General features: G+C 39.7%; 1 protein-coding gene across 1 annotated transcript; it reads left to right on the forward strand.

The window, feature by feature from the left end:
• The first annotated feature begins 2,978 nt into the window (after nt 1-2,978).
• On the forward strand, nt 2,979-13,767 carry serinc2 (serine incorporator 2). The gene is made up of 10 exons (XM_083900013.1): nt 2,979-3,022; nt 5,092-5,253; nt 7,536-7,723; nt 7,887-7,966; nt 8,320-8,457; nt 8,752-8,921; nt 11,519-11,609; nt 11,707-11,869; nt 12,890-13,105; nt 13,186-13,767. The coding sequence occupies exons 1-10, from the start codon at nt 2,984-2,986 to the stop codon at nt 13,322-13,324; spliced, it is 1,386 nt and encodes a 461-aa protein (XP_083756139.1). The 5' UTR covers nt 2,979-2,983; the 3' UTR covers nt 13,325-13,767.
• The last annotated feature ends 1,527 nt before the right edge of the window (nt 13,768-15,294 follow it).

Below are 15,294 nucleotides of genomic sequence, written 5' to 3' on the forward strand. Positions count from 1 at the left end.
AGATTTTGTCTTTAAAATGTATTATTAAATTCTGCCAATACATAGGCTGCATATACCTCCTTGACTTCTATGCTCTGTGGCAAAATATTATGTTAAAATCACTATAGAGTAGAGTAAACTTCTTCAGGGAAAAATGTATATATACTGGTGTCGGTTATTGACGAGATATCAGCAAAAGGTCCAATATTGTGCGTTCCTAGTTGTGTCAAACAATACCACATAGAGCTGACTGGTATTGCTAACAATAGCTAAAAATGGCTAGCCCGAAATACGTTGCATTTCTGACTTCTCAGGTCCAAAATTCAGTGTAAATGGAACTCAGCAATAGCAATGACCATTTTAAAACAGTAACATTATTACAATTACTGAGCAGCATTAACTCTGCCCCCTCTATACCTGGCATTAAAATGCTTTTGGGGGATCTGATTGCAATCGGATATCACTTGACCACTTGTAAGTGCAACGCATGCTGGCCATGGTAACATCAGAAGGAATGTGCACAGAAAACAGTTAAAGCTGGTAGACATTTTTTTTTTTGCATTGAGAGGCTGCAATGTTTGCAGTCCAGCAATGACACCGCTAATTTGGTTTAAATTTCAAATTAGTGTAATAACACTTATTACACATCCTGGGTAATTTGCTGGGCTGTTTTTATACCACGAGAAAGAAGAATTTAATGTAAGGTAAGAATTATAGCTTCACTATAAAACACCAGTCATTTACCAGTCGTTAACAGGCTGATACGATCACAACTAAATAGATAATCAGGTGCTGTGAACTTAACACATTGTGTCTAATTTAGCAACAATTATTGCTGAATAGTTTGCACTCTTCCCTTCCAAGTCTGTCCAAAACCTATGTAGCCTCCATGACACATTTAAAAACAACAATTCATTCAATCAAGTGATTGTACACTTAAGTATAATTTCAGCTTCAATTTCTGCCAAATGAAAATAACTCCACCTAACTAAATATTATATAATAATACATAAAAATGACATATAGATACCTTCAATTCAAAAAGGCATAGTCTCCAAATACTGTTTCTGTAACGTAGCCTCCTTAGTAGTCCACATAATACTGTTCTAGCCTTGTAGTGTTATTTAGTGCATATTTGCTTCTTCTTGCATTTATCTTTTATTTTGAAGTCCCCTCAGTGCAGTTTCCTGTGTGATTCTCACCGAATCCCTTTCTTAATGTTTCTTGCTGCTGCTGCTGCTGCTGCTGTTCAAAGGATTGTACCATTGCATTTTTAGTCAGGGGTGCACCTTATCCAAACATTCAATTATACACATGTTATTTGATCAAATCAGTCACTTGGCCTGTGGACAGTTTGTTTCTAAACCTTGTTCTTGCTTGAAAAGAACAAGGAAATAAAGGTACAACTGTGGAACTGTGGGTTGTTGTTTTTGTTTTGTTTTTTCAAAGAAATTGTAGGCTCCTTTACAATCTCACAATTAAGCTGATAAATGTGCAAAGTATCACCATGACTTTCTGAGTAATAGACAAGCATTGTTGTAGAAAATGTTCAAGATGATAAAAATAATGAAATACAGACATGATATAGAGTCTAACCCTACTCATCATACTCATGTATTGAAGGGATATAGTCGTCATAAAGCTGCAATATTACAAGAAACATAATGTGACATAATGTGACAGCTAATTCTGTCTATATAGCTTCAGTTTATCGTAATTATCAATCTAATTGTTTCCTGCTGACTGCCGTCAGTACCACCTCATTCAAGCAAATCCCCCCAAAAAATCCTTAACTTTTAATTGAATTTGATTCTTTCCTCTCTGGACATGATATCTCTGCTGCTCAGGAACAGATTACTCACAGGTTGAACACTGATGGCGCTTTGCTCCCCACACACACACACACCCCCCCCCCCCTTGCTCTAATCTCAGTGTCCTGACCTTCACTGTCACTCCTGTTTACTCACCACACATGTGCATGCTTTAAATATTTAATTATTCTGACTTTGTTCTGTGAAAATACAAATTATCTCTGTAGTCTCAATCTGCAATGGTTTTTATCATATATGTGCAGTTGTTCCTTCCACTAGACTGTCCTTTTCTGAGAAGAAATATATTGGTTCTGATTCATGCAACGTAATAAAGAGGTATTTATACTTAGAATATTTATATTTAAATGTAATTGTAATAATAATATTAATAGTTAATATTAGTTAAAGGTGAAGTAAGTAGTTTATAGTGACATCTAGAGGAGAGGCTGAAATTTACAGCAACAAACGGCTCCTCTGCTCACCCCCTCCCTTCCCTGAGCGCTACGGTATCCTCAGCAGGTCAAATGTCGTCCTCGTCGTCTTTCTCCGTGGTGCGGGCGTACGGTCAGGTCCTGGTGTTCCTTTATCCGCTGTAAAATACACGCGGTCCTCCGTTCTAAACGCGTAAAAACATCCGCTCTCAGCCTCGTCTCGGCGCTCGTTTTGTTCTCTCTGGTTTGTCCTTACAGGCTCCCGTAGAAACATGGCGTCGTGGCAATGCAACCGCGGCCCGCGACCATGTTATTTTACATTACTTTTTGAAACACTACGAAAATGAAACAAAAACTATTATACAGTGACTAGACAATGCAGGAGCAAATAATATGTATAAAAAAGTGGATTTTGGGTCATATAAACCCATAAATACTACACAGTGTCCCTTTAACTTGTTATAGCTTGTTTGTACACCCTTTATTGGCTTTATGCCACACCCTAAACCGGCGTAATGATAACATAGATTGGTCCTTTAATGTTTCTTAACATTTACAATAACACTAACAGTAACACTAATCCAATTTAAATAAACAAACCGACACATCACTTACCTGTGCGTTCATGTGCGAGTGGCACAGTCCTGGTTACGTCTTTTATTTTGAAGGGAAAGAACGGATTCTATTTTGGGTGATTTCACGTCGTCTTTGTTTGACTTCCTGAACTTCGCCAGTGTTTCGTCGCAGTTGTGAGTTAAAAACATGGGTGCTTGTTTGGCTTTGGGATCTCTCGCCAGCTGTGTGAGTATATACTTTTATCGCACTCAATTAGAACCATATCATTTCTCACAAGTTCTGGCTGAATGTTACCAACTTCCGCTTGTTTGGCTGTGAAGGCTGTTGGTGGTTTTAGTGTCGACGACGTGACGTCGTAGTGTAAAGAGAAAATAACCCTCTGTTTTTGAACCGATTTCAATGACTTAAAGCAAGTTTGTTCACGTGAATGTAGAACGTTACGTTTTCTTTACGAACAAAGCTATTGTACGTTACTGTTGTAAGACGCTTGTGTGTGATGTTTTAGGTTTGTTTTGTTAAACTTTTAAGGCCTACCGCCTTACATTTGATGAACTCTCAGAGAGTGAGTGTCTGACTGTTTTACTATTATCTTAAAAGTCAAGTCATTTAAATGTTGCTGATTTCAACTCTCATTAAACAATATGGACAAAGTTAATAAACAACTTAGACATTCACGCACTGCGAGTTGTTTTTCAGGAAGGCGTTACTTCCGGGTTCACTCGGGATTACGTCACACCCCCGCCTTAACTATCGTCACAGTTTGGAACGTTTCACTTATTGCTTATTATAAATAAAATCAGTCTGAACTGAGAATGAATGTAAGTCAAATACATAACTGTTTGAATGTCACTTTTACCAGTGCTGAAGAAGACCAAAACAAGTTCATAGAAGAAAAGTACTCTTTTGAAAACACATATTAGTATTTTTAACTACTTTCTGACATTTTAATGACCATAGTTGACATATTATAAGAAAATTAAAATGGTCTTTACTCTAAGCAATAGCAGGAATACATGTTTTAAGCATGTTCTTTTCTAACAAGAATGACTACATTAAAAAAAAAAAATAATAATAATAATAATAAAAAATAGTGGCCACAATAAGTCCTACCTTTTTGTATGCAACAAGTATGAGATGATCCCAGCTTTTCAGATATGAACTCCAAATAATGTCCAGAGAATTAGGGCTGGGCTTTCTCTGGAACTGGCATTTATGTGTAAACATGCTGACAATAGCCGTAGAATCTGTGTCGGATCCATATAAGCACAAGATGGTATATTATGGAATGATAAACATATGGAGTAATATTGTCGTTTTCGTGTTGCAATTACACTATTATCGAAAACACAGCTGACTGCTCACTCAAATTCTGAGGGGGCAGTCATGAGACTCAAGGCTCTATTTTTTGACAATTCAATAAAACAGATTATACCATGAACATGGTGGGGTGTGGCTCAGCAGGTCAGCAACTCATTTAAACACACAGACGGATATTAACTGGACATTTGACATGAGAGTATGCAAGAGAATCGGGAGAATGTTCTGAGGGACTTTTTCAGGCATTAATCCATTTCCTGGACTGTAGTGCATGCCTGAAAGCAGCTTTAGTTATGTATATGTTTATTTCTGTCATTGCTTGTTGCCTAATTGGCATCTGCCAGTCTTAAACATGGGATTGGATTCTTCTGTGTAATGTGTAATACATGTATAATACATCAGATTTTTTATTTACCAAATAACCTTTAAGGTGTCATCAGTTATTGCTTCGTTTTTTTTAACCTGTTTATCCTTCTAAATCCTTATCCTCATCATTTGTTCTGCTTTTTGCAGAATGACAATAGAGGGAATCTTGAATGTTTGCAGTGTTTACACGAGTGTGTGGTCATACATTGGTGTTAAGTGAAGGATGACTGATCTCAGCGTCTCTGCCTCAGTGCTTCATGCACCTCTTCTTAGCCAGATCTTACAGGGATCCTCTGTGATTTCATTGGCAGCATTGGATGAAAGACAAAGCTTTTTTATGTTTGGCCGCTCTGATAGAAGGCCAGATTACTGCCACTGTGAATCATCATTTATCTCTGCTTTCCTGGAAGCAGCATGATGAAGGAGGAGGATTGTTGCCCTGACAGCAGACAGTGCTCGCTTGTTTTGTTTTTTTCTTTCCCCCTCCACACTCACAGTTGCAAGACTAACTCTGATTATTCCACATCCCTGAGCCCTGCCTGGGAGTTTCATAAAATATGGATCTATATGTGTGCCATACTAATTATTTTCCTCTTATTTACCCTCTGTAGGCGTCCTGTTTGTGCGGCTCGGCCTCCTGCCTTCTCTCATCATGTTGCCCTTCAACCTACAACTCCACCATAAGCCGCCTGGCCTTCTCCTTCCTGCTGCTGCTTGGGACTCTGGTGTCTGTTGTTATGATTCTCCCAGGCATGGAAGAACATCTCAAAAAGGTATAATAGTTTAGTTCGAATTAGGGATGGGCTTTTCTACCAAAATGCTGCTTCGACTCAGCGATAATATTTATTGAATATTATAAAATCCATTGCATGAGAACTAAAGCAGTGTTCGCACCGCATTGAGCTTACTGTAGTGATGTGAGATGAAGCTTCATGTGCTTCATGTGCACACAAACCGCCTCAAAAACTGTAAGACAGGCAGATATGTCTGTAGTCTTTTTATTATATTTTACTGATATTCTCAAAGCTGTCTTGCCACAGTTCGGGCATGGGAATAATGACTGCCAGGCTCAATAAATAAATTAATTTTCGTTTTTATAAATGTCAGTGATTTTAATATATTACAAATAGTCTCAGTGAGTGACTATATAGCACCACAAATCACCTATTTCCTACTTTATATTATTTTATATATTATATGTGTGATGGTTTTACATCTTGGATCAGTGATTCCCCAAAACTGGGTCAGGACCAACAAATGGGTCATGTGACATGTTTTTTGGGTCTCCCCACAGAAGGTTGTAGAATTTTCCCAACCTCTTCATTTAAAACATGTATATGTTTGAGATAACATGCCTAAAAATAAGTTTTTAATGAATGTACCCAAACGTAACATACAGATGCGGCTGTAAATTAGTGGCTACATTTGGCACTCATGTTACGATTTACTATATTAGCATGTGGGTCACAATAGTTTGCCATCTTTTTAAATGTAAAGCAAGTTTAAAAATCATAAATAGTCCCTTTTAAACAAAATGTGTTATTATCTGGGCTGTTTTGACAGTAGTAGTAGTTTTAAAGCAGACCTAGACCTTGTTTATGAAGCCCTGAAGGTTCTAAACAAACATTTCAGCCACTGCTGAGAACGCTGTGTTTTATTGTAATCTCGGGCTCAGCGAGATCTCTGGACAAAACCCGGTCCGGTTACGTAAACAGCGGTTCTCTGGAGCAGCAGATTGTCCTGGTTCGGGCACTAGTCCTGGCACATCCGGTTGCGTACATTGAACCGCAGAAGAAGAATAACGTCCGTTGTGGAGGTGTTTCACGAGCGACAGTGTCTTCTGACTCTGGGTCAAAGGTCGTCAAAGGGACTGCGGCGGGGAGTCGTGAAGAAGCTATTTTTAAACAATGTTAAAACAATGTTTTGATAATGAGTAGTAGTAGTGCATCCACCATTCTAGAGGGGGGAGCTGTGCTTCTGAGAGTGGGTGTGCTGAATATACTGGCCAATCACAAGACTCTTTCTTCTGGGTGAGAGAGTTGACTCTCAAATCTCGCGGCTGGGAAACAGCGTCAGAAAAGAGGATTTCTATCGGCCCGTTTACAGCAACTAGGAGGTTTTTGACCATAAAAACAAGTTAATGTATGCAAGTAGACCTCCATAACTAACATATATGTGCAACAGGACCACTCTGTGAGCTTTAATGACAGTAGTTAAGTTGTACAGCTAGTCGTCTTTCAACTTGATGTTTGTGTGGGTGACTGGCAAAACTGCAGTGTAAAGCAGCTTTGAGTGGTCATCAAGACTGTAAAAGTGCTTCCTCCTTGCCTGCACTCTCGTATTTAAATTTAAATTTAAATTTACCATAACACCACTGAATCATTGACTACTCTAGATTTTAATCTTAATTTGAAAAAGTTATTAAATGTTTGCAACCTTTGCAACTTGTTAAGTTGTTTGAATCATTCACATGTAATTGTTCCCATGCCCTTGCATTTCTCATCCAAACAGCCAAAGAATCTGATAACTTTCAAGTGTGTAATTTACGACCATGGTTGCCATGGTAACCCACATGCAGCTCAAAGGAAGGTTGGGCAGCTTCTGTCTCTTAATATCTCCATGTGAGACGAGTGGAAGTGGCTCATTTAGCTATAAAACTGCTGCATTTCTACCATTATCCCTCGGATTTCATGTCCAAACACCACCAAAGATGGCGGTGCACTCGCTGATGCCCTTAGAAAGTCACCTGCCTAGTATAATGCCTGTTAGAGACAGTAATGACATTAACTGACAGGCATATGATCCTGGAATTAATAGAGAAATGAAGAATCACCTCATGATGCTCAAGTAAAGCTTCCTGAACCCACGTCACCCTCAGTTCAAGTAAAGATATGCAAATAATTTCAAATAGCTTTTGTAAGACTGTAACCCAGCAACAGTGATATAATAAAGCAGCTTTTCCCCCCTTTTTCCCCATGCCATGACAGTATATTATATCCATATTCCTGGCAGCTCTTCAACCCTATATTTGATTGTCTGCTTTTCACATGATCAGATTCCAGGATTCTGTGTAGGTGGGATGTCTATACCTGGCGTTGAGAACAAAGTGAACTGTGACGTCATTGTGGGCTACAAGTCTGTGTACCGCATGTGTTTTGCCATGGCCTGCTTCTTCTTCCTCTTCTCCATCATCATGATCCGAGTGCGCAGCAGCAAGGACCCTCGAGCTTCCATCCAAAACGGGTTTGTTGTGCTGCAGCTTCACTTCAGCTCTGTAGACTATGCTGCACTCCAGTGGCCAAACGAGGGCACTACTTTTAAGATGATGTTTACTGTTGACAGATTGGCAGCATCCAGGTTACTTTTCTTGCTTCAAACAATAACCTTACTTCTTTTTTCTTCCCAGGTTTTGGTTCTTTAAATTCCTCTTGCTGGTTGGCATAACAGTGGGAGCTTTCTTCATTCCAGATGGCATCTTCACTACAGGTATGTTGTGAATTCAGTTAAATCCATCTGACCTTGACATTTCATTGTGCAGTTTCGGTTGTATAATGACAATAAAGATGATTTCCTATTTCCTGAAGTCACAATAACAAAGCAGTAGTGGATCAACAGTTCCCATGTGTCACTCACTTTCTCAATGTATTTTGGTGCACAGAGGCAGCAACACAAATTTAATTTGCAAATACAGTAAGATACAATAGATAGATAGTGTTACATTAACTGCATCGGGTCACATAAAACAGATTCCCGTTAGATCTCAGGTTGGCTTCAGACAGAAAACACTGTCTGATCTGCACGCCGTAAGCTCATGGAGGGTTTTTTTTGTCTGATCTCAGTGTGGTATTACTTTGGCGTGGTGGGCTCCTTTTTCTTCATCATCATCCAGCTCATCCTGCTTGTGGACTTTGCACATTCCTGGAATCAGTCTTGGCTGGAGAGGGCCGAGAACGGAAACAGCAAGTGCTGGTTAGCAGGTAGAAAATGAACATGCTCTCATAAATTATTGTATGTTGTTTTATTATTCACCCCCTTTTTAAATTCATGGATAAATATTATTTTGCAAGGTTCGCACATTATCAGTTAAAATTGGCTGGGACTTAAAATGAACCACTGTCTCTGACCAATTATACAGCAGCTAGTTATGTAAATAATCAAACTACAACTTTGATATAAATGGTTGAAACTACTGATGCTGTCATCAAACATCATCACCGTCATGTTGCATATTTGTGTAAATATGTTGTTTTTGTTTTCTCTGTCTTTTGTAGCTCTGCTGTCTTTCACCCTTGTGTTCTACGGTCTGGCTTTCACTGCTGTCGTGCTCTTCTATGTGTTTTACACTCAACCTGAAGACTGCACCGTGCACAAGATCGTCATCAGCCTCAACTTCATATTCTGTGTCATCGTGTCCGTCGTGTCAATTCTCCCCAAAGTTCAGGTAATGGAGACATATGGGCGTTTAAACACTGAAGCTACTTTACATTTGTACACTTTCAAATTGGGTTGATTTGCGTAGTTTTTGACTTGGTCAAACCATAAAGACCAGAAACTAAAGAAAGAAGATTTTTGCTCAAATTAAATCTCTACTCATTTGAGAAACTCTGGATGCATTTCCAATTAAGTTATATTGATGAACAGTTAGTAAATGCTGAAATGAGCGTTTACTAACTGTAAATTAACTAAACATTTAATAAAGTTATTCAGCTTAATTAAGGATTTCCTTCATACATTATTCAAGAGTTTATGAAGCTACTGGTAACATTATTTTACACAGTATTAACTCTTCACAGGAATACTGAAGAAGCATTACTTGACTACAAAAAGCATTCATTAATAATAGTTAACCTTTATTAATTCTCCGCGTGACCGTTTATCAGCTATTGTTAATCTTTAATAAAGGATAATGATGGTTAATAAATGCTTAATTATAGTTAAGTAATGCTTATACTGTACGGAAGTCATAGTTAAGGGATTTACACTTGACAATAAGGCTAACAAGGAGCATTAATAAATGTTATGTATGCCTGAGTAATGTGAAACATAGTAATTAATAATAATTAAATAGTAAGTAATGATTATTTAGTGATATTATACGTAAATGAAGTGTCACTTAAGGAAGACACAATTTCATTCTGTCTGTAAAGAATGAAATTCTACAATTAGTTAAAGCTTTTTAATGTAATTTTAACTGTTATCTACTGACATTAACAGTTTATACCTGAAGATGTACTGTAGGACACATCCGAGTCAATGTCTATCTATTGTAAATAATTTGCGGTTTCTGTACGTGTACAGGTTTTTGGAGTTTTTCCTCACTCCATGTGAGGATCTAAGAACAGAGGATCTAAGGACAGAGGGTTTGAGGACAGAGGGTGTGAGGACAGAGGGTCTGAGGACAGAGGGTTTGAGGACAGAGGGTTTGAGGACAGAGGGTGTCTGAGGACAGAGGGTCTGAGGACAGAGGGTGTAAGGACAGAGGGTGTAAGGACAGAGGGTGTGAGGACAGAGGGTGTAAGGACAGAGGGTCTGAGGACAGAGGGTCTGAGGACAGAGGGTGTAAGGACAGAGGGTGTAAGGACAGAGGGTCTGAGGACAGAGGGTGTCTGAGGACAGAAAGTTTGAGGACAGAGGGTGTAAGGACAGAGGGTGTAAGGACAGAGGGTCTGAGGACAGAGGGTGTCTGAGGACAGAGGGTGTAAGGACAGAGGGTGTCTGAGGACAGAGGGTCTGAGGACAGAGGGTGTAAGGACAGAGGGTGTAAGGACAGAGGGTCTGAGGACAGAGGGTTTGAGGACAGAGCGTGTAAGGACAGAGGGTGTAAGGACAGAGGGTGTAAGGACAGAGGGTCTGAGGACAGAGGGTGTCTGAGGACAGAGGGTGTAAGGACAGAGGGTGTCACTTGCTGTACCGACTGTAAAGCCCTTCAAGGCTAATTGTGTGATGCTGGGCTATATAAATTAAATTGACTGGACATGGTTTGAAAACAAATCTTTGAGGAACTAAACTCTAATCAAAGCTCCGTATTATAAAAGCAAAGGCAGCAAAAGTCAGTCCAGCCACCATTCGTGTCAGTCACTTTTTCTACTTTTGCTATGTTTATATATGTAGTTGTTTGATGGAGAAGTGTTGTTGCATTTATTTCTATGACCTTCACACTGTGTCTCCACAGATAATCCTTGTACTAAATCCAAAGCAATATCTTTCACTTCAAGGTTGAGTAAACTGTGAATTCTGTGCAAGGTCATTTTTGGAGGACAGACACCTAACTTTCTATTACTTGTAATGTGGCAAATCCAACAAATGATTTGTGTGTACTGCCATTATTGTGGTGGCAGAACTAAAGTTTTCCCTGTGCACAGAGGGATGCAGCAGCGTCATTTTAATTTTAGGCTACGTTGAATCCCTCAGGATTTACCGTACCGTTACCGTACAAAGTCCACGTTTTCCTTTAGCAACAAATAACTGGATATTTTCAGCTCATGTTCTTCACTTCATGACGCATTTAGGCGTTTTCCTACCGTTTAGTCATGGTGCCAAAATGTATTTCTGAATAAATGGAAGGTCTGTAACTATCAGTTATTTTCATCGTTGATTAATCTGTTGATTATTTTCTCTATTAGTCTATTAAAGTACTATTTAAGTTACCTGAAAAAAAATTACATTTCCAGTTTAAGGTAAATCACACAATGCAATTTTCACACACATTTGTAGGTGCAGTCCATAATCCAGTGGACTTTCTGCCTTTCTCTTTATCATTTTGTGGATTTTACTGTGTAAAATAAATACAAAGAACACAACCGGTAAACTGACTGCAGTTGCAGGGGTCACAGGTTTGCTGTTATTAAGGAACTAACCTCTTTCTTTTTCACTTTAAATAAGCACAACAACCAGACACTAATTAAAATTAAAAACTAAATATTAAGTGAAAGATGATGCAAGTTTGAGTAATTTAAAATGTCATTTATTCCAGAGGGGATGCTCTCAGTGAGTTTCCTGACTCAGTGATTTATAATCTGCCTCCTCCTATGTCTGCAGGAGGCTCAGCCCAGCTCAGGTCTGCTCCAGGCCTCCCTCATCTCCCTCTACACCATGTATGTTACCTGGTCAGGCATGAGTAACAACCCCAGTAAGTTTCAACTTCATGTCTCCACTTAACGTTTATTAGAAGCACAAGCTCCTTTGTCTCTCATGAATGTAACATTTTTGTCTTTTTCTGACTTCAGACCGACAGTGTAACCCCAGCCTGTTGAGCCTGGTGCAGCCCAACAGTGCAACTCCACCACCTGGACTTTCAGCTCACTTACAGCCTTCTGATCCAGTCCAGTGGTGGGATGCACAAAGCATTGTGGGATTGGTCCTCTTCCTGTGCTGTACTCTTTATGCCAGGTATTCAGTCCTCACCGCTGCTGTAGAATTTTCATGTCTTAATGTCAGAGAGGGAATGATGTAAAAAAAGCTGCTTATTTGAAATTTGTACTGAGCAAGTCGTCTTTCAACTGGCACTATGTGATTGCTGAAGTTCCAAACCTTCTGGATCCAAAATCTTAATTATCAATCTAAAGAATTATTATGAAATATTATGACTTTATTCTCGTAATCTTTTTCCCCTGTACTATTATGACTGAGTTCTTGTATTACTTTACGGTTGGCGTAGTGGTTAGCGCTCTTGTCTTGGCTTTTCTGCATGGAGTTTGCATGTTCTCTCCGTGTGTGCGTGGGTTTTCTCTGGGTTCTCCGGCTTCCTCACACAGTCCAAAAACGTGCAGATTTGGGGATTAGGTGAATTGGTCACTCTAAAATGACTGCAGGTGTCAGAGGGTGAGTGAATGGTTGTTTGTATCTAACTGTTCAGGGTGTACCCCGTCTATCGCCCTATGTCAGCTGAGATAGGTACAGCACCACGGCGACCCTCCGGTGGAGGATAAAGCAGTAGATAATGGAATGGATGGATATTATGACTTTACTCTTGTAATGTTACTTAACATACATAAAGTTTTTATGTTGTAATATTACAAAAAAAAGTAGCAAATTACAAGAACAAAATTGTCAAGAATGTATAAAGCCATAATATAACAAGAAAAAGTTGTCATAACCCAACAAATAAGTGGGAACAGTCACAATAATACAAAAGTTGTAATTACTATTATATTATATATTATAGCAAAGACACATTACCAGAAAAAAGTTGCAATAATACGAGAATAATTAAGTCATAATATTACTTTTTCTTCAGTATGGTCCTGATACAGTATGCCCTATGTCCGAGTTGAATGAATAGCTATGATGGACGTGATTAGAAAAAGTGCTGCATCTAGATGTGCTGTATGAATTTGTGTGAATAAAGGTGAGTAGGTAATAGCAAAAGTTGCTCTGTTAAATTCCTCCTTTTTCCCTCAACCACCATAGTATCCGCTCCTCCAACAACACCCAGGTGAACAAGCTGATGCAGACCGAGGAGGGCCAAGGTCTGACTGCTGACTACGAGGCCTCCACTGGGGAGGACGGAGTCCGGCGGGCTGTGGACAACGAAGAGGACGGAGTCACCTACAGCTACTCTTTCTTCCACTTAAGCCTCTTTCTGGCTTCTCTGTACATCATGATGACGCTCACTAACTGGTACCAGTAAGTATCAATGTTTTTGGCTAACCCCTTAAGAGACGGCCCAACGACTTTCCCTTCTGACTTTGTTTCTACCTCACCAGGCCTGAGACCGACTACCAGGCCATGCAGACCTCCATGCCGGCCGTCTGGGTGAAGATCTGCTCCAGCTGGCTCGGCCTGGCCATCTACCTGTGGACGCTGGTGGCTCCGCTCATCCTCCCCAACAGAGATTTCAGCTGAAAACATTGTTCGATAGCTTGTTGCTATTTCCGCCTTGAAGGAAAAATAGCTTTAGCCTCAATGCTCTGATTTAATCGAGGAATAGCTCAGAATTCCAAATTTACATATTGAAAGCCAAACTGTTATCTTGACTTCAAAGCTAAATGTTGATTTTTGCGTCTGAGTTGAGCTTTAATGAATCACAGGTTGATTTAGCTTCTTTCACTGTTACATATATTAGAATTGAACATGCCATTATAAGACTAAGCCAATGACATCTTTAATATATGTTCATACTAAGTTCTGTCTAAATTTGTAAGATGTACTTTCTTTACTTAAGCTTTTTTTATGCTAAAAGTACAGCTTTTCTCAGGTGCCCTGTTTTATAACAATATCTTTTTAATATCTTATTTTGCACACGTTATTCAGTAGGACTCTCTAACCTTTGTTCTTTTTACAATAAAATAAAGTACACACTTTCATCAGGGTAGACTGTACTTCTGTCCAGTGGGCGCAACACTTGTCCATCCAATAATACACATTTCCTTGTTTATACTGTATTCAGAGAGGATTTGTGAAGCTGTGAAGATGAGGGATTGATTTTAATCTGTTTTATATAGAAATATCACCATGTCCAGTCAGCAGGGATTTCGAAATGTTTCACTGCCCCGTCCCTCCATGAATCACATGATCCTGCTAAAATGGGATTTATTGTGCTTAACTATGCAGAATACCCTGCTGCAGGACACACACACTCACTCTACCTAAGTAATGTAGAGTGAACGTGGCTGTTTTCCCCCATCACAAGATGAGCATGAGCTGGGGTCCTGAACATAACACTTGACAATGTTCATTCAAGGCTTGTGTTGGGGGAATGAGGGTTTACTGAAGATACAACAAATCACACACACACACAACCTGCTACAGTACTGTACACCCACACAACAGTACACTCATGTCAGCTGATATCGTGACACATGACACACATTAATGATGTATTTATGACAACGAATCTATTAATTACAACTTCATAGTAAGGGATGCATGAAATCAGTTGGAGGACCATGTGTTTGAGACCTCTGTGCCTCCACCAGCAGCCATGTTTTCACTGAGGATGAGCCTCCATGTCTCAGGCTGGTTCCTGGCACTGGCGGCACACACTGCACAGTCAATATACCTCACGCCTGAAAACAAACCCAGCAATATAATAAATATATCAGACCAAGGGCCTTTCTGCGTGGAGTTTGCATGTTCTCCCTGTATGTGAGTGGGTTTTCTCTGGGTTCTCCAGTTTCCTCCTACAGTGCAAAAACATGCGAAGGGTTAATTGGACATGCTAAATTGACCGCAGTTGTGAATGTGAGACTGAATGGTTGTTTGTCTCTGTATGTTTGCCTCGGGTGTGACCCCGTCTTTCGCCCTATGTCAGCTGGGATTGGCCCCAGCTCCCTGAGGCCCTCTGGAGTTTAAAGCAGTAGACAATGCTTGAGTTTTATGAAAGATAGCTTTACAGTTTGTAGATTTTCTTCACTTTAAATAGTTCTGAATATATAAAGTTACAGAGAAATGCAAAAAAATAAGCCAAATGATCAGGGTTGATTATATACTGTATGTATGTCAATAGCCATGACCATCTTTAATAATACTTGCAAATTGCTCTCCCATCTTAGGCCACATTATACTTCTCCGACTGCGTAATGCGTTATCCTACTACGTAACCACGGAGACCCCTTGAGCCCTCATACTTCTCCGTCGTGGTGACGGATACGCACTGCAATTTCCCGCCCGATCAGTAGGGGTCGCCACGCAAGGTTGTTGTGCTTCTGGCTACAGTGAGCAATGGCGTCCGAGAGAGAAAGACTGTTGTTGTTGTTGCAGCTGAATAACATTGGAACAGTTGCCGTTTCTCACTTTTCTGTGTCACGGAATGCAGTTTTATGATAATTTGAGGCGAGAAATTGGCCATTTAGAGTCTAAACATGTGCTGTGTG

The sequence above is a fragment of the Microchirus variegatus genome (assembly GCF_963457635.1).
Source record: "Microchirus variegatus genome assembly, chromosome: 13".
Lineage (NCBI taxonomy): Eukaryota > Metazoa > Chordata > Actinopteri > Pleuronectiformes > Soleidae > Microchirus > Microchirus variegatus.